The sequence below is a fragment of the Acinonyx jubatus genome, chromosome A3 (assembly GCF_027475565.1).
Source record: "Acinonyx jubatus isolate Ajub_Pintada_27869175 chromosome A3, VMU_Ajub_asm_v1.0, whole genome shotgun sequence".
Classification (NCBI taxonomy): Eukaryota; Metazoa; Chordata; class Mammalia; order Carnivora; family Felidae; genus Acinonyx; species Acinonyx jubatus.
The window spans coordinates 11,711,032-11,733,608 of record NC_069388.1 but is presented as its reverse complement, the minus strand read 5'-3'; the positions used below and the strand labels follow the sequence as shown (position 1 = coordinate 11,733,608).

The 22,577-nt window shown below is 45.7% G+C and overlaps 1 protein-coding gene across 4 annotated transcripts in view; it reads right to left on the bottom strand.

Annotated features, from left to right (window-relative positions):
• Window positions 1-2,819: 2,819 nt before the first annotated feature.
• The window catches only part of UBE2V1 (ubiquitin conjugating enzyme E2 V1), a 30,401-nt gene continuing 10,643 nt past the window's right edge, over window positions 2,820-22,577 (bottom strand). For 2 of the 4 annotated variants that reach the window (XM_027046727.2, XM_027046726.2), the window contains exons 2-4: window positions 15,028-15,176; window positions 5,624-5,749; window positions 2,820-4,418 (exon numbers count right to left, since the gene is read on the bottom strand). In XM_027046727.2, coding sequence (XP_026902528.1) covers window positions 4,272-4,418; window positions 5,624-5,749; window positions 15,028-15,176 — 422 coding nt within the window. In that variant the 3' untranslated portion in view covers window positions 2,820-4,271. Of the gene's footprint in view, window positions 4,419-5,623; window positions 5,750-15,027; window positions 15,177-15,631; window positions 15,653-22,577 lie in introns of those variants that run through there. The other 2 variants (XM_053199834.1, XM_053199835.1) reach the window with 2 other exon arrangements.

Sequence of the window (22,577 nt, the reverse complement as noted above, 5' to 3'; positions counted from 1 at the left end):
TGTCTTACATTTAACAGCGACAGCATTTTTGTCTTCGTGGTACATAAAAACGATGGGGCACGTCTCACATTGGGACTGCATTGGACTCCGTGAAACACGGGTCTGTTTTTCGTGAATTCTGCAGCAACTCTCGGCTTCTTAGAAGCTTCCACCTGTGCTACAGGTGGTGCTGCCCATGCTCTGAGGACCCACAGTATGCCCGTGGGCGGGGCTTCCAGGACCACAAGCCTCCCAGGGGCCAAAGGCCACCGTGATAACAACCAGGGGAGGGCCAAGGTGCAGCTGGTGACAGAGCCGTCTGTCCACGGAGCTCTCTGCTGTGGCCCACAAGCTGTGAAGGTCTCTGTTCTACGTGGGGAGTGAAGTGGATTCCACCTAAAAATCTGCATTCACAGCTTCTCTTACAAATCAAAGAGCTGGCATTCGCTGAGCCCACATCCCGAGCACTGGGCAGCACCTCCATACTCACCCACCCCCGAACTCCGACTTGTGGCCCGTGCCTTCTTGTTCACGGTGGGAAGTCCGGCAGCAGCAGTGAGGCTGGCTCCGGCACTAGGCCTCCCCTCTTCCAAGGTCACCTCCCACCAGCCAGTGGAGGCTCGGACTACAAGCAAGGGCAGGTAGCCTCCTGTGATCCCCACAAGAAAGCCTTCGGGGTATGTTCAGTTATCACGCCTCACAGCTCAGAGCTCTGTGGCCCGTCCAGCCCCCGCCCCGGCGGATTGGGACTCACCCTGGAAAGACACGCTTTCACAAGCTGCCCTTCCTTAGAATTTCCTCCTCGGCTGAGGAAGGAAGGGGACAGCCCTAATGGCAAGCCATCGCTCCCCGGGTTCTGATGAGGAGTGTGGAGCAGACACAAGCAAGGAAGGGGGACGTGGCTTAGCGTCCACGGGCTCCTGGGGCGCAGGGGAAGAGTACGGAAGGGCAAGAGGCGGAGCCGGGAGCCCCGACAGCCGGGGTGGACACAACGGCAGACCGCGGAGCCTGCCCCCACCCGAAGGGCTCCAGAACTTCCTCGACAGGACAAAGACACACAAGGGCCCTGCCCTCACTCCAAGATCGTGGTCAAAGGTCCCGGGGTCCTGGAGACCCACCGCGGGTTTGCTCTGGGTGCATCAGAGGGTGTGCTTTCTCGTCCACTCTGTCAGGTCGCTGTGCAGACCTCCGTGCACCCCCGGACCCCGCGGTTCTACCCAGTGAAAAATAATAGATGTATCTTCTTTCTTTCGAGAGCAAAGACCCGGCAGGTCCGAGCAGGCCACCTGGTGAAGCGGCACACTAGGTCCCCAGACAAGCGCGTCTTCCCTGCCCTAAATCTAGGCCCGACCTGCAGACCACCTGTAAACCCGCCGGCAACAAGGAAGAGCAGAGCACATGACCGTGGCACATAACTGCAGATCAGACTCAAACAGTTACCACGAGACTCGAGCCGAACTTCCAAAGCTCTGAGGTCAGTTTTGTTAGCCCGCTAAGAAGGTAAAAGGTGCACGCTCCAGCATCTCCGATGGCTCCTCCTTCTGGAGGTCACACAGCACATGGGAGCTGTCACCTTTAGATTCAGCCCCGAATCTGCCTTGGGATTTCCCAGCAGCATTGTGAAATAAGTTTAGAACCTCCCGTCCTGTTCCTCCCTCAGGGGAACGGAGGACGGAGGGCAAAGAACCCACACGGGTCCCGGCCAACTCCCTTCAGGGGAGCTGAAAGGCAGTGGTTCACTCCACAGGACTCCCAGGGACCATCTGGCAGGAATTCGGGCTGTGCTTTCTGGAGGATGAGGCTCTGACATCTGAGCTGGCCCCAGCAGCCACAAAAGAACGGCCCGGCCCCTGCCACAGGACACTCAAGTCGTGCCTGCTGGCGGTTGGGACCACAGCAGGAAGTTCAGATCCTGGATAAAAACAGCCGCAGACACGTTTCCACTCCTTACACAGTAGAGAGCAGACAAACTGTCAAACAAAATTCTGGTTTCACGCACCAGAAACCCATGTGAAAGTCCCATTTTCCCCTTCCCAATAGACTAAATCCAGCCAGTAAGTACGCACTACAAGGGACTTAACAAAGCTACTTAAAGGAGAGCACCACCCCGCCTTTTTCACTACAATCTTCTAGGACAGGGGTTGGCAAACTGTGGACCATGGGCCAGACCCGGCCCACTGCCTGTTTTTGTACAGCCCCTGGGTGAAGGAGGATTTCCACAACTTACCTGATAATCAGGAATATTATCTTTGAATTCTGATGAAGCAAAACGTTATCCCCCCCAAAAAAAGAATTCCATTTTTTTCATCAGAATTGTAACATTACAAAAAGGATTGTACTCAATTATTAGATATTGAATTTCATCAATAAAAAAATTTTGTGGGTATCTGTTTTCTCTCACTATACGAATAAAACACTTACATAGGGTCTTCCTTCCATTTTGCCTCTTGGCCCACAAAGCGGCCCAAGGATTTACTGACTTAGGCCCTCGGTGGAAGAAGGTTTGCCGACCCCCGCTTTGGGAACATCAATTTGAATCCCAAAGCATCCAAGACATTAAATCGTTCCTAAATTACAAGCCAAGAGGAAGAAGGGCACAGCTTCTTAAATATTAATGCACACTTTTTTTTTATTATATTAAAATCAGGCAATGGTCTGACAATAAAAAGGCTGCTTATGGAATACTGTTATGTTAACCTTTACTTACAGGATGTTAAATCCTTAGAACTAAGGTTTCCCCCAGAAAAAGATTAATGGAAACATCGATTGCTTTTCAGACTTGATAGTTGCTGCTTCAAAAGGTGATTTTACACAAACACTAAATTAAAAAAAAAAAAAACTTTAGAACACAATGAATCGCTTTTATTTCGGTATGCATCCACATCTCAGCATTTAGTGGTCCTGAACAGAAAAGTGGAAAAACGCAGCAATTTGCCAGGAAGTCAAGCCCGCCAATTTCGGGGATCTGCTGTGCACACCGAGTTCTTTTTCAATCCCTGCTGAGGACCGTGAGAAACAGCAGCACCAAAACCAAAGTATGCACCGAATTCAAGGTTCTTTTTGTTCCAGTTGCCACATTCCAAACTAGACCCAAACGGATTGCAAGATGACCACATGAGAACCCTGTGTAAAACTTCTTCAATTTTTAAAAGCAAAAGCAATTACAGGAAAAGAAAATTCATTCAGAGGGATCGTGTGTGCTTACAAGTGTCTTCTGTGGCCTTTCTCCAAGTTTAACCACCAAGAACTTTGAGAGCTGGCAGGTGTGAGTACCCCTGGTGACTGTTCTTTTCACTTTATCAAAACCTGAGCTAAAAAACCGCATCAGCTGACGATGACAGCAGAGGGTGGCAGGGCTGAGGACCCAATATTCATTCCCAGGCTGGTGGAGAGTGAGTAAATGTGGTTCCAAAACTAAACGAGGGAAGTCAGAGACTCTTTCCAACCTTACCTGATGGCTTCTGGCCAAAGCAAGGAAGTATTGTGGAAAGTGTTGGGTGGTGATGGTACAAAAAGGGAGTTGAGGAGGAGGAAGGAAAAAGCAGCACCCCTCGATTAAGGTGGGGGAGAAGATATGGGGAGAGCCCTGAATTCCTCACCAAAGGCCAATTTCAGAGGGGAGCAGAGGGGGTTACAATCTATGCTTCGGCCAAGGGTGGTGGTGGAAAGTGAAGAAGGGACAATGGCTTGGGGGGGGGGGGAGGGGTGTGGTGGTGGGGGGCATCATTTAAGACTTAAAAAAAGCAGGGGTGCAGCTGGAGCACCCCCACACACCCAGCAGTAGTCCCACAGGCTGTGACCTAAAACCTTCACACCTACTCTAGCAAGCCACCCCAAGCTGGAGGGCTGTTGCAGGGAGGGAGGGAGGGAAGGGAGGGAGGCAGGCAGGGAGGCAGGGGGAGGAGAAGGGGAGAAGGCAGAGACCCCAGGCCATGTAATCAGCAGCAAGGTGATTGTGTGATGTGTCTTTTCACAGTTGAGTTAGATGTGCCCCACCAGTTATGATGGGAACCAATTTAAATATACTTTCTTGATCCCAGAAGTTCAACTATGTGGACAGTGGTTACACTTGACAGGATGATTTGTTATAGCACAACTTATATATTTTAAATGGACAAAAAAATTAGTATCGTTTACAGTATCTTAAGATAAATTGCCTTTGAATGGGAGCTTCCTTTCCAGTACTTTGAGGTCTACAAGACGTATCTAGAAAATTTACTACTGTGGAAAATGAAGACTGCTTAAATCGAATGGGAGGGGGATAGGGGAGGGCCTGTGGCTTTTCTTTTTGATTAATTGCTGTAACACTGTCCTTCGGGCGGCTGAGGGAGTTTCATGTTTTCTTTAGACATCATTAGACGCCGGAGCTCTTGCAGGACGACTTTGATGCTATATGAATTCTGCCATTTTGCTAGCACTGATATGGCTCTTGGGTCCACCTACAAAAAGGCAAACGAAAAAAGTACCGTCAGGACCTCAAACAAATGAATCGCTACATGCTGGAGTTAAGCTACCGACACGAGTGAAATGCACTTTTCAAGCTGAACATGCCAGTCACACAATGAGACCCGACACGCAGAGCCCCTGCATGATCCCCTCCCTTCAGTCAGTCTTTTTCTGTTTGTGTCTCTGTTTGGGAGAAGGAAGTCTTGGATAAGTAGAGCCACCTTTAGAGAAATGGCTCACACACTCGGCGAGACTCAACCCAACTGGCTCTAGAACGGTGGCCTCTTCTCTTGGGCTGGCTGCTGCCACTGCTCACAGCCTGTCTTGTCTCAAGTCTACACCCTGGTGGACGATAACGACGCACAGGGCAGTAGGACAGCCAAGGCAGGCGGTGGCCCAGGTCCACGCTCTCGTGACAAGGACTGCCCCAGAGTCACACTCTCGAGTTATGCTCGCAATTCCCAGAGGAAATTTTCCAAAGTGTGGGTAGAGTTCCGGGTTCTGGACTTCAGGTGGAACTCAGATATGACCTTAAACCCTGAACACACAGCAACAAGGCTCGTCTCTTCCCAGTCTGCTTTCAAGTCTTCTGAGTACCTCAAAACAAAGGCTTAGTTCACATGATGTTAATGTGTAAAACCCTTCAACCCTTGCTGATTTTCCCTTTGAACGAGAGCAGGTCTCAAAGGTGCAAAGCCTTTGGCAAGAAACACACGGAGGAAGAATGTATTAACATCACTTTGATTTTGCAGCATTTACTGTACTGTTGCTGTTACTGCCTTCTTACGACAAGTGACACTGGCTTTCCGTATATGGTAGTAAAAATAAGTATAAAACGAGGCCGTTAAACAGAAAAAAATGCTATGTACCACAAATAAGGCTCAGGAAGTAAAAGTATGATCCTGGATAAGATTTTGCATCTCTGGGCCTTGGTTTCCTCATCTCTACCTCATGAATAGAATGAGCCGATATCTCCAAGTGACCTGCACGGTGCTGGCCCAGAGTAAGTGTCGTATGAGTGATGATTTAAATACAGCTGGGGAACAGGCCTTCGCCCCAAGTCCGCATATGTTCATACTGCAACGCATTTCATCGTCAAAGAACCAAGGAATACACGGAATGAGGGCCAAAGTGCCCCTGATGGTAAACACAAAGCATTTCTCAACCCAAACAAGTATGGGCAGGAAAAACAACTTACCACTCCATTAGAACTATTAACTCCATTCATATTAATTTTTGTTACAAATCTTACAAAGGGGGGTGCTTCTGGGTATTTAGGTCCACATTCTATTTTAAGGCTGTATATTCGGTTTTCATAAATTGTCTGGAAAAAAAAAAGGTACAGAGACATCAGGCAATTACAAACCATGAATTCAAAAAGGCAGATCTTTTGAAACCCCATTTATTCCTGCCTGCAGAACTGGTGCATCTGCCTTCTTTATACACAGGCTACTTGTTACTTGTCAAGTTAGTAGTAACTAGTCTCCACACTAGTGTACATGAACTCTGGTCTCGGGGGGGGGGGGGGGGGGGGGGGAATAAAAAGACAGACAATTTAAAACAGTATCATTGAAATTTTGAGTTAGTATTAAGTCCAATCAGATGGACTGGTTTTTCTATTAATTTCTCTACCTTGCAGATCTGTCCCATGCTCTGGGAATGGTGTGTAAGGAGTATTCTTTACTCCGGGAAGCAACACTAAACGTCTGCTCACGCCAGGGACATCAGCCAATGCATCAGATGCCACTATGTGCAGAGCAGAGAAGAGGCAGCTCTTCGCTTCAACATTAAAGCAAAGTCAGAGGGCGCGGATGCAGACGCGAGAGCTGCTTCCCCGCTCCATCATCCGTCTGGGGTTGGGCGCCACACGAGGGAGCTCAACTGCTAGGTGCCGCCTCTCCCTGCAGGCGTGACACTGGCCTGAGAGATTACAGGCATTTAGTGGGTGAGGCGGGAGGCTAAAGATACCAGGCCCGCGGAGGAAAAACCTATCCTTCAAATGCTAACGGGGGCTCTGTAGAAAAACACGGCAAAGTCCGACCCCCCAGGCCGATGGACTCCTCGCTGCACTGCTGCTGGCAGGCTGTTCCGTCTGCCTAGAGCGCCCTGCCCCCACCTGAGCTGCCACACATCCACTGAGACCCAGTTCAAACATCACCTGGTCAAATGTCACACAGGACAAGCTAGTCCCAGCTTTCTGTTCTTTTATGAAGTCCCAGTGTTATCATTTACTTGCCTGAACACCACTGTGAGAGGTGATGCCTCTCCATAATATTGGCCCCCTTGAAGGCAGAGGCCATCCACCCTCCAACAGGTCCCCCTCGCAGGCACCAGTGTTCCCCTCCCCAGTGCCTGTTGCACCACTAAAGGCTCCTGTGTAAACAGCGACATCTAGCTGTCTTTGGGGGAAACAAATTACAGAAGACGTGATTTAAATCCTTGAAAGCATTGTGTCTAAACAGTGATCAATCCCTGACAAAAAACTCGAACGTGTTTTAAAATTCAGAAGGCATTCATGTGGGGTGCCTGGGTGGCTCAGTCAGTTAAGCTCCGGGCATGGTCTCAACAGTTGGTGGGTTTGAGCCCCACGTCGGGCTCTGTGCTGACAGCTCAGAGCCTGGAGCCTGCTTCGGATTCTGTGTCTCCTCTCTCTCTCCCTCCTCTGCTTGTGCTCTGTCTCTCTCTGTCTCAAAAATAAACACTAAAAAAAAAAAAAAAAAAGAAGGCATTCATAATATCCCCACAGGAACCTTACACATCCATGTAACAGGGACTCCAAACTGTGACAAACCTAAACTCAATTCTGGATTTCCACCTACCCTCACTCAACCTGCTCTTCCCCTCTTCTTCCCTTGTACGTGGCACCACCATCTAGCCATTAGATAAAGCAAAACCTGGCAGCCACCTAGAATTCCCTTTTCTCTTACCCCTTACCTTCCAATCACAAGAAAAGTCTCAGCTTCCACCTCCAAGAGAGATTCCACACCCACCTGCTTCCCTCCACCACGCACCTCCTCTCAAGCACCCCTGGTCTCTGCTCTCTTGCTCCCCCTACGATCTGCTCTCCACATAGCAGCCTGACTGACCTTCCAAAGGCAAGAAGTGGCCCGGCTGGCCTAACCTCTCCAGTGGCTGCTAGTGACCCGAGAAGGAAGCCCGTGTTCCTGGGTCAGACCCTGCTGTGCACCCCTGCCTTCCTCTCTTTTTATTCTTCGCCCCATCTAGCCCCAACTTCTCTCCACCTTGGGGCCCCGAAATTGGTTGCGCCTCTGAGTCCATCCTAGCTCTTTGGCTCAAGGGCACCTTCCTCTCAGAAGTCTTCCTGACTCCCCATCTGAAGTCTCATGTCAGACCTTCTTCGATAAACTCAGAACAAGAAGGGCAGGGGCCTCAACCGAATTGGTACTCAAATGTTCCTGGACTTGAATATTGCTCTTTACAAGTTAAAAAAAAAAAAAAAATCAGTAAACACAAGAAGGAAGCCAAAGGGACTTATGGAAAATACGATAAAAGGTCTATTCTTAGCACCTAGCATGGTCTCCATCAGCAACTACTCACTCAGCAATATCTGTTAACTGTATGAGCCCAAGTTCATCTCTGGATGTGTCCAGCATTCATGCTCAATGGTTTGTCACACAATTGAAAGACAGAATCTCTTATACAGAATAGTCCCTGGGGGCATGGGCTTGTGGTAATTATCAAAGTAAGTCTTTTTAAAATATTGGATCTACATTTTGGAGTTTCTGATGCATCAATTTATTCACCTGTGAGAACGTTTTACGGCTTATCAGCCTCGATATACTTTTACTAATCATTCTATTAACAACGACATCAAAATGGTTAAGAAGGTGGACAGCTTGGTAACAGGTTTCTGATTATTCCATACATTAAATCTCGTAGCTCTTGACACTATCAAGTCTAATTTAAAAATAGGCATTCTGTGACGAACTTCCTAGAAAGCAAAAAAGAAATACTAAATTTCTGACCATTGACATTCAACTGGCAATTTCACTGAAACCCACGAAAAAAATGCCTCAAGTCAAGTGAACACAGAGACACCGCAAGGGTCATTAAAAAGCCCAAAGCAAGACTTTTGTAGAAAACAGGGTTCTGGTTTTCTTCTTTTGTTCTGTCTACTAGTGCTCCAGGGACCTGCTAAAGGTTTCACTGAAGAAAGGAAATGTGCCCCAAGAGGTGCTAGAACATGGTACCTCTGTGAGGAACACTGTTCCAGATTCATCGTTTGATCATGAAACGCTTTCCACCTTGTTGACATGGCTTGAGCTTCATGGGGCAATTTGGTAGTGCCTATCAGAATGAGAAACACGCAAGCTCAAACCAGCAAAGCCATTTCTAGGTATTTCCTACAGGCAGACTCATACTTATGCACAAAAATGTGGAACACTGTCTGCAACAGCAAAAATAACTGTAAACAATCAAAATGTCCACCTGCAAGGGACTGACTCAACAAATTCGGCATATTCATAAAATCGGGTACCCTGTCGTCTTTTCAAAGACTGAGGCCCAGACAAAGACTGCCAAGACGTGGCTCTTGGTACAGATCAAGGTGCAGAATAGGTACATCCTATAAAAGCAGGCAGACACCTCCCTCCAAGTGTGGCTATGTGAATGTGCACACGGGTTGTTTCATGCATTAGACACTACGAGCCCAGAGCCTAGAGATTACAAACTTCTCCTGGGCCTAAACTATATACAGGAGATAATCCCAGCCTAATCATGATGAAAAACATCAGATAAATTCCAATACAGACATTCTACAAAACACCTGACCAGTATTCTCCAAAACTGTCAAGGGCAACAGAAACAAGAAAAACCTGAAATTGTCACAGCCACAGCCACCCTTGTGGGACAGGATGACAAAATATAATGTGGTATCTTGGATAGGATTCTGGAACAGAAAATAGACACAAGGTAAAAATTAAGAACACCTGAATAAAATATGGACTTTGGTTAACAGTAAGCCATCCGTATCTGGATCACTGGTCGTAACAAACGTACTATCCCAACATAAGATGCTAACAACAGGGAAAGGTGGGGGGGGGGGGGGGAGGGGAACACATGGGAACGTTCCATACTACCTTTGCACCTTTTCTTTAAGCCTAGAAGTATTATGAAATAAAATTTATCTTTAAACTGTATGATACATGAGAAAAGGAAAAGGTACTGATTGCAAAAACAAGCAAAATGACAAAATCTCAGTATATAAAAAGGTGATTCAGGTCAACCAGACAACTGCTCCTCAGTTGAAATCTGACGCAGGTATACACAAGTTATGTGTGATGCACAAGGTGGGCACATGCTACGTGAGAATGAGCAGTGGGCCCTTTAAAAGGTGAGAAATCCTTAATGGAGTGGCTCTGAAGATGGGAAGGAAAATGCACAGGAAGAGGTGTGAGAGGGGAGGTACTGAATGCTGCTCCCAGTTAATCTGGAGAGCGGGGATATGGCAGGTAGGGATAGCCCAGGAAGGGAGATACCGCACTAGGTACTTTAACAGAGAATTTAATATAGGGAAGTGGTTAAACAGGTGTCACTGGACTGAAAAGGCAGAAAGGGATCCGAGCTAACACAGAGGGAACAGGCAGAAAGCAGTGGTGTCCCTTGGCTGGGGGAACAGAGGGAATAAGCCAGTTTTTCAGACCTAGAGGCTCAGGGTTACAGGTCTCCAGAGCTGAACCCAGACCTCTGAGGAGGCACTGTGGGCCAGCTCTGGGAGCACCCCCTCGAGCTGGATGGAGGCTGAGACCCATTGCTGATGCTGGGATGAAGGGCCATTACCAGAGTGGCTCTGACAGAACAGGCCCTTCTTCTTGCCTTTCAGGTGCTCTCCTGTGTCCCTGTTTGGAGGAACCCAATAGAGCACCAGCTGACAAAGGAAAAATGTAGTTTGCCGAGTCCTGGCCCCAGTATTCAAAGCAGAGCTGAGAAAGGTGGGCTTAGAGCTTAAACCGGCACCTGCAAAACACCCCTCCAGACAGTGATGAGACACAACCTTCCTTCGTACCAAGCCTCTCCCTCTTCCCACCGGCCACCAGGGTATCCTTCTGAGCAAGCCACTGGACCCATCTTCAGGTGACATTAATTATTCATTTCTCTGACTTAATGCCGGCACCACCTGAATATTCTTCAACCTAAAGACTAAACTGTCAAGTTAACCACACAATCATCTAATGTAAAATACAAAGGAGAAAGGAGGCACTTGTTCCTGTCCATTAGATTTCTCTTCCTGCCATGTCAGCCTACATGAGCCCCTCATTGTGGCATTGAGAGCTGCTCTGACTTCTAGCGTCTTTTAATGTCCCCAAGCATTTTCACTGCCTCCTGGGACCACTCCTCCAGGTGCTTGGTTCTGACGGGCCCGTGCCCCCCAAGTCTTCCTGGCCCCAGGGCTAAGTTACTGTTTCCTGCTGCATTAGCTCTGTGCTCCCACACTGTGCCTTTCCTGCTTTTGCAGTCCAACACCAATTTGATCACCTTCCTTTATTAAATTAGCTTTCTTGAAATACCTAGCATGGTTTTCTCTTTTCCTGACACAAAGAGTTAAGGGGAACAAAGTAAACTTCTTCCTTTACATATTCTGTATTGTTTGAGAATTTTTATGAGGGTATATTCACGTATCATACATGTCACATAAAGCTTTTTAAAAAGAGACAGATCAACATGCACTGATATGGAAAGACTTCCACCATCTGTTATGTGAAAAACACGAAGCTGCAAAACATTGTGTAGAGCAAGGTCTCATTTTTATTAAAAAGGATATGCATTTATGTTTGTGTACCCAAAAGCAAAAGCCAGTAGGAACACACACAGTCTGTGGGGAGTATAATGAAATGGGGGAAAGGCTCAGTCTCCTTTTAGTTCACACACTTGTGTAATTATGTTTCGTTCTTAAGCATGTGTAGGGACTTTTAGAGAAGTACGTGTATAAACACACACCCAGGCTCTAACCACGTGTATGAACACACACCCAGGCTCTAACCACGCACAAAAACATTATCTTGGAGAACTCCAGAGGCATAACAGTGTTTCTCAACCCAGGCAATTTCTGCCCAGCCCCCCACCCCAACATCTGGAGACATTAATGGTTGTCACAACTGGAGGAGAGAGGTGCTACTCTGCTAGTGAGCAGAGACCTGGGGTGCTGCTGACCCTACAATGCACAAGACAGCCCCGCAACAAAGAAGGATCCAGCTCAAGATGTGAATGGCGCTCAGGCTGAGAAACTGCTCTGTAACCTGGCCACTCTGTAACCTGTTCTCTGTTGGAGACAGTTGGACATTATGTCAGAATTTTGCAAATGGCACTTGGATGAGAAACTTTAAAGCAACTCAAAGCACAAAAGGGAAAATGGCAAAAAAAATAAGCCTCCTTTCCACGTTGGCCCCAGCCAGCTAGATCTCTTTTGAAGAAGGCAACCACTGTCACCAATTTCTTTTACGTTCTTCCAAAAGTACTGTAAACACAGTATATGTACGACCTCCTGCTCTCCCCCACCTCCTCAGTGGCAGCATATTCTATACTGCCTTGTACCTTCCTTTTCGCCCTTAAATATCATGGAAAGCGTTCCAGTTGAGCACACATAAATCTGGCTCCTGTTTTTCAACAGCTCAACAGTACATACTATGGTCTGCTGAAAGACACTGAGGTGGTTTCCAATATTTTGCTACTACTGAAAAGGCTGCATTCAATAATTTTGTACATAGAGGCCTTTGGGCAACACATTGAAAAGAGCAGAGTAAATTCCTAGAGTTGCTGGATCACTTTTTTTTTTTTTTTTTTTGCTGGACCACTTTTGATGGAAGATTTTCTTGTTGAGTCATACAGCAGCAAAAATACAACAGGGAGATAAGTTACTCAAGTGCTCTATTTAGATACTAATAACTATGTTGATATTGCAAAGTCACAGTTCATCCCTTGTATAAGGGATGCTAGTCATAAAATAGACCGGTCATAGGAAGCACCCAGAAGCACACAGTTCCCTTTACAACTTTGCTTTTAACCTTGGGGATCCAGGGCAAGCATAATGACAGGGATAAAAAAAAAAGAAAAAAAAAAAAGTCAATAACAAGCGTTGGTGAGGGTGTGGAGAAAACAACACCCTCATGTACTGTTGGGTGGGAATATAAAACGGTGCAGCCGCTTTGGAAAATAGTCTGACAGTTATTTAAAATGTTCAACATAAAGTTACCATATGATCCAGGCAGTTCCACTCCTAGGTATATGCCCAAGAGAAATGAAAACATATGTCCACACAAAAACCTATACACAAAAATTCACAGCAGCATTGCTCATAATTGGCAAAATATGGAAAAAATTCAAATGTCTGTCAATCAATTAATGAGTGAAGAAAATGTGGTCTATCCACAAAATGGAACGTCATTCAGCCATAGGAAGGAATGAGCTACTGGTAAGTGATGTATGAACCTTGAAAACATGCTAAATAAAAGCTCGTCACAAAAGACCACATATCGTGTAATTCCATTTATATGAAATGTTCAGAAGAGACAAATTCACAGAGACAAAAAGTAAATGAAAGGCTGTCAAAGGGGAGGGATGGGGACGGGAGACAGAATGGGAGTGACTGCTGATGGGGGAGGTTTCTCTCCGGAGTCACGAAATGTTCTGAAATTACTGACAGGTGCACAATTCTGAATATGATAAAAACCACTGAACTGTACAGTTTAAAGGTGTATTCTACAGTTTTCAAATCCTAGGATATAGGAATTTTTACCTCAATAAAGCTGTTATCAAAAAAAGGAGAAAAAAGAAAAAAGAATGTGTGGAAGGCAGGCACTGTGCGTACCGCAGCCACTCACTGCAAGTTAGCTCCCTACGGAAATCACTAAAGTGAAACTCAGGGTCATCCAGGGTATTGTAGGTAGAACAGAATATTTTCAATGGGATTTGGTGGTTCATTTTGTTCATTCATTGTTTCACTGTGAAACTCAGCAGTATTTAGTAGATTCTCAATGTTGTACATTGGTTCATTCTTAATTTGTTAGAACCTAAAAATCAGTCGGTTGATTAATAAATCTATTGAACAACTACTTGATTCTGAGTCATCTCCAGGTGCTCTGGAGAGTAAGGGGGAGGGAAGAATAATTCACATCCTCGAGAAACCTAACCCCTTCTCAGGAAGAGAAGAGATGTAGTGAAGGAAGCTGTCAACCACGCAGTGGACTCTCAGAGACAACGAGAAATGATTTCCATGAAGAAACTAGCTTTCTAGATCAGGCTTCCCCCAGTATTTTATAGATCCATAAATCCTGGTTTTCAGAGATTAAAAAAAAAAGATAAACAAATGAGTAAAAACAGTAAATTGGATAGGTTTTCAAAACCCAAAAAACCAAAAGTACAGGATCAAAAATGACTCAACAAGTAACGCTGAACGGCAAAGCTAGCCATTCACCATCGGTGTTTATGACGATCCAAGATGAACATCAGATGGTCCTAACACTTAGTGAGCATGGCCCTCTTCCTTGTTCCAGCCGGGACCACATCCCACGTGTCTTCCTACTCCCCACAGAGCTGGTGGAGGGCCTGGGCACGCAGTGAGAAGAAGGAGAGCACCAGCATCTTGAAGCACAAGCAGAAGAAGGAAAGGTCTTGCTCCATTCAGGCAGAATCTCCTATTGTCTGCAACAAGCGTCACATTGCAGGAATCTATTTCTTCGCTCCTACATTAACTGACTGCTTAACACCCCATGTGATTCTCAAATGGGAACAGAGGAAAACTCACAATCTAAGCAGCGGGGAGACAATGTAGCACAGTGGTTAGGAACACAGAGTCTGGAGCCAGGACCCCTATGGGCATTAGCAGCTACGTGACTCTGGGCGAGGAACTTCATTTCTCTATTTCCTCACCTGTAAAACAAATGCAACCAGAGGCTGAACCTAACTACAGGAGAACCTAACAACAGGTTCTCATGAGAGTTAGATGACATTTCTTGGGGGTTTCACTATGTATGCTAAAACAAAGTCAGCTGGCACTATGAAGCCTGGGAACTCTCACAAATCACGAAACTCTAAAGGAGAGGTCAGTTTTCTCATCCCCGTTGTCACTGTCGTCTTCACAAAGGCCTCTGGGTCTCAAAGTGCCTGGAACAGACCAGAGCCAACCAGGCAGGCAAGAAGCCTTTGCTGAACAGCCCGATGAATTAAGATATGGGTGCATGGGTCCCGACCTGGGACACAGTGAATGAAAACCACAACTGTGAAGGCCAAAGTTTGTTTCGACCAGGTCTTCTCAGAACCCTGGCTGTATCTGGAGCCTTGTTATCTGATAAGCCCCAGAGTTTGTTCGAAACTACATCTGAGGGTGCAATTACCTCAAACCTCACTGTCTACATTGTCATGTAAATTCACACTAGGAGTCTAAACAGGTTTTTGCTTACCATGTGGAGGGATTAAACAGCATCAGAGGAGGTTCAAATATATAAACTGAAACTGGTCAAAAAAGAATAGCCACATTTCAGAAAATATACCATTGGTGAGCTTTTTCCGTGATAAGGCTAATATTTCTTAAAAGGAGGCACAGTGAATTTAAGACATTGACATTTATAGCCGTAGCTCGACGCTTACTCTTGGAGGCCCAATTATCATCCCTGTCCATCTTGTAAGTGTCATGTCTTCGTCATCTTCTAGACCCCAGCTAACTGTGCCATCTCCTACTCCTTTCTGGCCTTCTTCCAGTTCTTCCAACAGTCGAAAATTGCGAGGGACTTTTACTCCTAAAATAAATGGAAAGAAATTCAAGATACTAGCAACTCCAGGGGAACCTGTAAGCCTAGATCTAGCTGCTCGTTATTACTCCGTGGAAATACAGATGCTAACATGCAAAAAAGGCCGAAAGTCGTCGTCCCTTAAACTTGTTCCCAGGGCTTCCGGTACCGACCAGAGTAACCACAGGAAGGGGCACGTGGTTTTGTTACAGGTGAAGCGACGACTGAACCCAGCCTGGAGAGACACCCCACCCCCCACCTCCGTAGCTTTGATAAACTTCATCGAGAGTTTACGTGTCTAAATGTTGATCAATTTGGGTCCACGACAGTTGAAAACCATCCATATCAGTATCATGAATACGAAGTGCCTTGGAAGGGAAGAGGCTATTCCTTTCATTTTGCTCTTATCATGCATTTCTGAGGCTAAGGGTGAGCTCATTTGTTGGAACAGACTCTCAAACTACCTCAGGAGGAACAGCCGCCGTGGCCGCATGAAATCAAAACGGTGTCCTCTTGATCAGTTAAGAGTCACCTGAAGGCGCCAAGGATAAAATTTTCAATTATTCAAGCCATGGTTTCTCTCTTGTGAAAAAGCCCAAAGAGGGTGGCTAGTTCTCTGATTCATTTCCAAAAATCCCAAAGCCTGGTAAGTAGCTCAGGGAAGAAACCACACAAACCCATCCCATAAGTTTCAAGCCACGATACCTGAGTTCAGGCTGAGGCTTCGGCCATTTCTGGGTGTTTTCCGGAACAGAGCCGAAGCACTGGGGCCAGGTGGGGGACGAGGTTGGGGGAGGGCAGGGACACCGATTTTCTTCCTGTGCCTGGGCACTAAGCAACTGTCCCAGGGATGCCTTCCCAACCGATCCTGCCGGCTTCTCTCTCCTCCTACCTCTCTCCTGGCATCTGAACTATTACCTCTGGAAAAAGCTTCAAATTCAGGCAAGTTCCAAGCTTGCCTTAAATTTGCCTTAAATGCTGAGCCCCCAACCGGCCAGACTCCCAGAGGTAACTGAGCAGCACTTACCACATAACTCTGGAGAAAAGCCCACTGGAGGGACTCCAGCCTGGGAGGTGTTCCCAGTATATCTCAGTGTTTCCCAAGGTGGGACTCCCGCTACTATTGGTTCAACTGGAATAAATACTTGAGCATCTGCTAGAGGCCAGGCACTTTTCTAGGCAATGGGGGGAACAAGCAGTAAACAAAACAAAAACGCCTGCCCCCACGGAGCTTACATTCTAGCGGGAACCACATAATGACAAAACAAAAATACATTATCATGTAGCGTGACAGCCTGTGGTGTTGTGGAGCAGGAGTAATGGGGGAGGAGCTAGGATTTTCAATGGGGGGATCAAGGAAAGCCTCACTGCGACCAGGTGTCATGGCTAAAGAGCCGAGGGGAAGGAGCAGTACCTCTGCACAGCCGAAAAGAGTCTTCCAAGTAGAGGGAACAGCCAAGTGCTAAGACCCTTAGGTGGGATCTTGCCTGCAATGCCGAAGAGCAGCAAGATTCCAACTCAGCTAAATCTGAGTCAGTGACTTGGAAAAGCAGTAGACGGTTAAGGGCTCCAACTATTACTGGCCTGAGAAGCCACTGGAACTCTGAACACAGGGGGCACAGGATCTGACTTGCTTTTTCAAATAGGCTTCCTCTGACTGCCGTGTGCAGGAGACAGCGAAGGGAGCCGGGCCCTACTGCAATTATCCCGGCAAAGGAAAATACCGGCTTGAGCCAGTGAAGGTAGTGAGAAGTAGCACAATTCCAGATATGGGGGGGGGGGGGGGGGTCTAAGCTGGTAAGATTTGCTGCCAGATTGCCTGAGAAGCACGAAGGAGCAGCCCATGATGGTGGCTCCCAGGCTTCTGTGTGAGCAAGAGGGAGGGAGTTGCCAGGGGCGGTAGAGGATTTTAGGTGGTACAGACGTGAGCACTCACTTTGCAGTCAGGCCACCTCTCTTTTTTAAATGTTTGCTTATTTTGAGAGAGAGAGAGAGAGTGCAAGGGAGGGAGAGAATCCAAAGCAGGCTGTCAGCACAGAGCCCTGTGAGGGGCTTGATCTCATGACCTGAGCTGAAATCAGGACTTGGGAGACTTAACTGACTGAGCCACCCAGGCGCCCTGTCACGTGTTGATTTTTAGGAATACTTTAAGGCAAGTCATGTTATACTAACTTCCCAGGTACAATGATGGTGAAAACAATTTCCTTCTAACGTAAATGTAAGCGAAGACTCAGCTGGCTGAAGGTAATATTAAGTAACACAGATGGTATTTGAGAGGAAACAGAATAAACCTGAAAGCATAGCTGAATGGCTCATTTGGAAAATACTGGCGTTTTCCATCCACACAGTCAACTGGATTATTCAGCTATACTGGATTGTGTTCCCTAGCAAACACAAAATTAAAGGATGTTTGTGACATTATAAGCAAAAAGCCAGACAATGCAATGTCTTTCATCCAGAGAGAGTTAAATCTAAATCTTTTTAAAAAAAATTTTTTTTAACGTTTATTTATTTTTGAGACAGAGAGAGACAGAGCATGAATGGGGGAGGGTCAGAGAGAGGGAGACACAGAATCTGAAACAGGCTCCAGGCTCTGAGCTGTCAGCACAGAGCCTGACGCGGGGCTCGAACTCATGGACCGCGAGATCACGCCCTGAGCCGAAGTCAGCCGCTTAACCGACTGAGCCACCCAGGCGCCCCTAAATCTAAATCTTTAATAATCCTCACTAACTATTTTGGCTGGGCAGCAGAGGGGGGAGGGGGAATCATTGTGTAGAACTACAGCTATTACTATTGTTTAATTTACAAGCCTGCACTAATGAAGATGAATATACCAAAAGAACACACAATCATGTCAGAGAGATTGGCGAATATCAAAGATGGTGTAGTAGGCTGAACTGTGTCCCTGCAAATTTGTATGTCGAAGCCCTGATCGCTAGTACCTCAGAGTGTGACAGTACTTGGTTATAGGGCCTTCAAAGAGGTGATTAAGTTAAAATGGGTCCACTGGGGCACCTGGCTGGCCCAGAAGGTAGAGCATGTAACTCCTGATCTTGGGGTTGTGAGTTCGAGCCCCTTGCTGCGTATGGAGTTCCTAAAAACCAAACCCCCCCCCCCAAACAAACCCAAAAACTCTTAAAATATATATATATATATATATAAACTAAAACAAGTCCATTAGGATGGGCCCTAATCCAATCTGACTGGTATCCTTATAAGAGGAGGAAATTTAGACACACAAAGGAAAACAGGGATGCTCGAGTGCATGGAGAAGAGACCTTGTGAGGACACAGCGGGAGGGCAGCCATCTGCAAGCCAAGGGGAGAGGTCTCAGAAGAATGAGACCAGTTGACACCTTGATCTTGGACTTCTAGCCTCCTGGGCTAAATCCTGTTGTGTAAGCCATCCAGTCTGTGGTACTGTGTTACGGCAACCCTAGTAAACGAATACAGATGCTCGGTGACGTTTTAAGAAGCTTAAGAAAGTTGGAAAGGTTAGAGACCAAGATGGTAACAGTGGCTATCTTTAGGTGCAAGGATTATGGGCGACTCCCCTCCTTTTCTAGATTTTCTTTTTTTAAATCATTTTACTTTATTCATCATGATGACTGTATTCTTTAATCCCCATCCCCATTTCTTCTACCATGATCTTGATATTTACAAAATAAAACATTTAAGGAACTATGCGAACTATACTCTAGACAAGATTCTACAACTGGGCTTCAGCATCTGTTATTCCCTCTGCTTGGAACATCTTTCTCCAGATATCCGTCAAGCTCCCTTAACTTCTCAGGACTTAAGTTATATGACCCCTGACTGCAATAAGGAACAAGGATCCTCTGAGACTAGGAATCTCACTTAATAGTATTTCCTAAGTGAGTAATTTTAAGTAAATAGACCATGTTTTTTTTTAATATTAAAACCTGTTCAGGCCAAATGAACAATGGCAAAGTACAACAGCTTCCATAGCTATTAATGAAGGGAAGCTACACGTGTGACCTCTATTTTAAGTTGCTCTTTTTGGCAAGATGAAAAATGTGCCTTCTTGTGTCCGGTTATTTAAATCAGGCTGGGTTAGGGGCGCCTGGGTGGCTCAGTCAGTTAAGCGGCCGACTTCGGCTCAGGTCATGATCTTGCGATCCGTGAGTTTGAGCCCCGCGTCGGGCTCTGTGCTGACAGCTCAGAGCCTGGAGCCTGTTTCAGATTCTGTGTCTCCCTCTCTCTGAGCCTCCCCCGTTCATGCTCTCTCTCTGTCTCAAAAAAAAATAAATAAAGGTTAAAAAATAAATAAATCAGGCTGGATTAACTATTTCTGGTATGACTATTTCTCTTGTAAATGTTAGCAAAACTTTATGGCTGGAAACGTTACCCCTTCATTAACAACTAGGTCTGATTAGGGACTCCTAAACGTTGCAAGCTCATTACATTAGTTTCAAACAGATAGTGAATTCGAGTTATATTTTTCGCATGTTTGATATCTACTTGTGAAATAGGGAAAACCATCATATTGGTTAATCCTATACTTCCAACAGCCATTTTCTACTGGATCAGACAATTCAGTTAAAGCCCGCATACACAATTGAACCAAACAAATAAGGAATCAGGTTAGCATTTGGAACAGTAATGGAGTACCACACAGGACGGAGCAATTTGTGGTTACTGCAGTACTGATATTATAGGATCATTCAACTTGCTTCAAGTTATAAATCCGGCATCAGAAACAGTTTAAAAAATCAAAACTTTATATTGGCCAGTATCTTTTAGGTAGTCACAAAACATTCCAAGTGGGAGCTGGAATATACATATAACCATAAGCATTCATTCCATTTGAACAGTAGTCCACAAACTTTTCTGGTCTCAAGACCCCTTTATATACTCTCTTAAAAGTCACTGAAGACTTCAAAGAGCCTCTGTTTACGTGGGTTATAGCTACTGATCTCTGCCAAATTAGAAATTACAACTGAGAGGGGTGCCTGGTGGCTCAGGTCAGTTAAGCATCCAACTCCTGATTTCTGCTCAGGTTGGTGGGATTGCTCTGACAGCGAGCGCCAAGCCTGCTGGGGACTGTCTCTCTCTGCCCCTCCCCCAGTTACACACACACTCTCTCTCTCTCAAAATAAACAAACTTATAAAAAAATAAAACTGAAAAATTTTCTAAAAATTCATTTACAACTAAGCACAACAAACCATCATGTGTTGAGATAAATAACATATCTTATGAAAGAACTACACTTTCCAAAGAACAAAAGAAAATTAGTGAGAAGAGTGGTGTGGCTTTACAAATTCTCTTTAATGGCTGGCTTAAAACGGGAGTATTAAGAACTCAGGTGAGCTGGAAAATACATGTCTGTCTAAAGGGCGCAGTCACTCCTTTGCTCTGGCCAAGTATCTGTCGGTCCGATTCAGCTTATGGACCACCATTTTACAACATTTGGGGGTCACCGAATTGTTCTCAAGAATCTCTTTGATCCTGGGGCGCCTGGGTGGCTCCATCAGTTGAGCATCCGTCCGACTCTTGATTTCGGCTTAGGTCATGATCTCACAGTTTCATGAGTTCGAGCCCCACGTCAGGCTCTGCGATGCTTGGGCTCTTAAACTGACAGCACGGAGCCTGCTCTCTGCCCCTTCCCTGCTCCCACTCTCTCTTTCTCAAAAATAAATAGTAAGTAACTTAAAAAAAGTCTCTGATCTCTAACATCCTAGACTTAGCTTAGAGAATATTTTAAACCCTTTCTTTTGTCAGAAGGGTGAGATTCATAAACACTGGGCAAATCTGGCATCAGCGGGTGCAGTACTCTGTTGACCTTTATTTAGCTAAATATTGAAGAGTTCAAGTCCACAAACTATAGCTCTAAAACAGCACTGTTACCTTGAATTTATTTTACTAAGACATAAACTTTTATTTTCACTCAAGAGCTGACTAAAAGCAGAGTTTGGGGAATAACGACAGCTAGCAGAAATCGGAAATTATAGAACTATGGAGTGGTTCATTTAGTTTTTCTGATATTTAAACAGAAGGGGCTGATTAGCACCCGGTTAGCTGGTTTACTAAACTCTACTTGGTAAGGCACCATTTGGGGTTCACCATGTTTAACATGCGTAAAACTGAGCTCACTCCACACTTCAGGCAAAATATCCACACGTCTCAGGACTGTAATTAAAAGTTTGCTAGGGGGAGTCTGGGTGGTTCAGTCAGTTACTCATCCGACTCTTGGGGTCAGGTCCTGATCTCACGGTTTGTGCGCCGTGGAGGGTGCACAGCCTGCTTGGGATTCTCTCTCTCTCTCTTCCAGGCTTTTTACCTGCTTGTCAGAATTTCCTTATATATGAATGTCAGTAACATATATGTACACAACTTTCTTTCTGTGCAATAACATCCAACACTTATCCAATCCCACGCTAGACCTTTATAGCGACTATGAAAGAAAAACAGAAGTCTCCCAACTGGAGTTTTATAAAGTCTCACTATGGAAACAAGATATACACAAAGTTCAATGAAACAGAACAGCATCAAAACTTTGGATGACAGAAATATAACCTATCACAGAACAATGGTTTTGTTGTTTTGTTCTGTTTTACCTCTGAGGGGTCCTAGGCCCCTCTGAATTTGACGAAAGCTACAGAGGTGGGACGGAGAGGGACTGGACTTTATCCTCAGGAGCACCGGCGGGAGCTACAAGACTCTGAGTAGGACTAGAGATAAAGCGAATCTCCCGGGTAATGTTCAGGGTGGGCTGTGAAGGATCAGAGGCCAGGTGAGGGCTGTGCAACCATTCACCTCAGGATGCAGAGCCAGAAGCATTTGCTTGGAGCAAATATTGGGACAGAACATCTAATCAACTTCTTATAGGCCCAGGGGGTGGGAAACAGAGGAATGCTAAGAGATTTAAGGCAGTGCATATCAATTTGCATGAGTATGGCAGCAGTCCCCATGTTTACAACGTGACATGAAAACAGGCTTTGCATAAGAACTTGTTGATAAACCCAAAATTGGGGTGGGGGAGAGAATAAAAAGGTATGCAAACCCCATTTTATAAAAAATAAATACAGGGTGCCTGGGTGGCTCAGTTGGTTAAGAGTCGACTTTGGCTCAGGTCATGATCTTGCAGTTTGTGGGTTCGAGCCCCACACTGGGTTCTCTGCAACCAGTACGGAGCCCACTTTGGATCCTCTGTCTACCCTTCTGTCCGCCCCCCCCCCCCAACTTGTGTGCTCTCTCTCTCTCTCTCTCTAATAAATAAATAAACTTAAAAAAAAAAAGCACTAAGTCATCCATGCTTCCTCGCATGGTATAAATGACATAAATTATTTTTAGATGTCACACACATACAATCATGAGAATACCTGGTCTATCATTCTATTTGTTATTATTTTTAAAAAGATTTTGTTTTTAAGCAATCTCTACACCCAA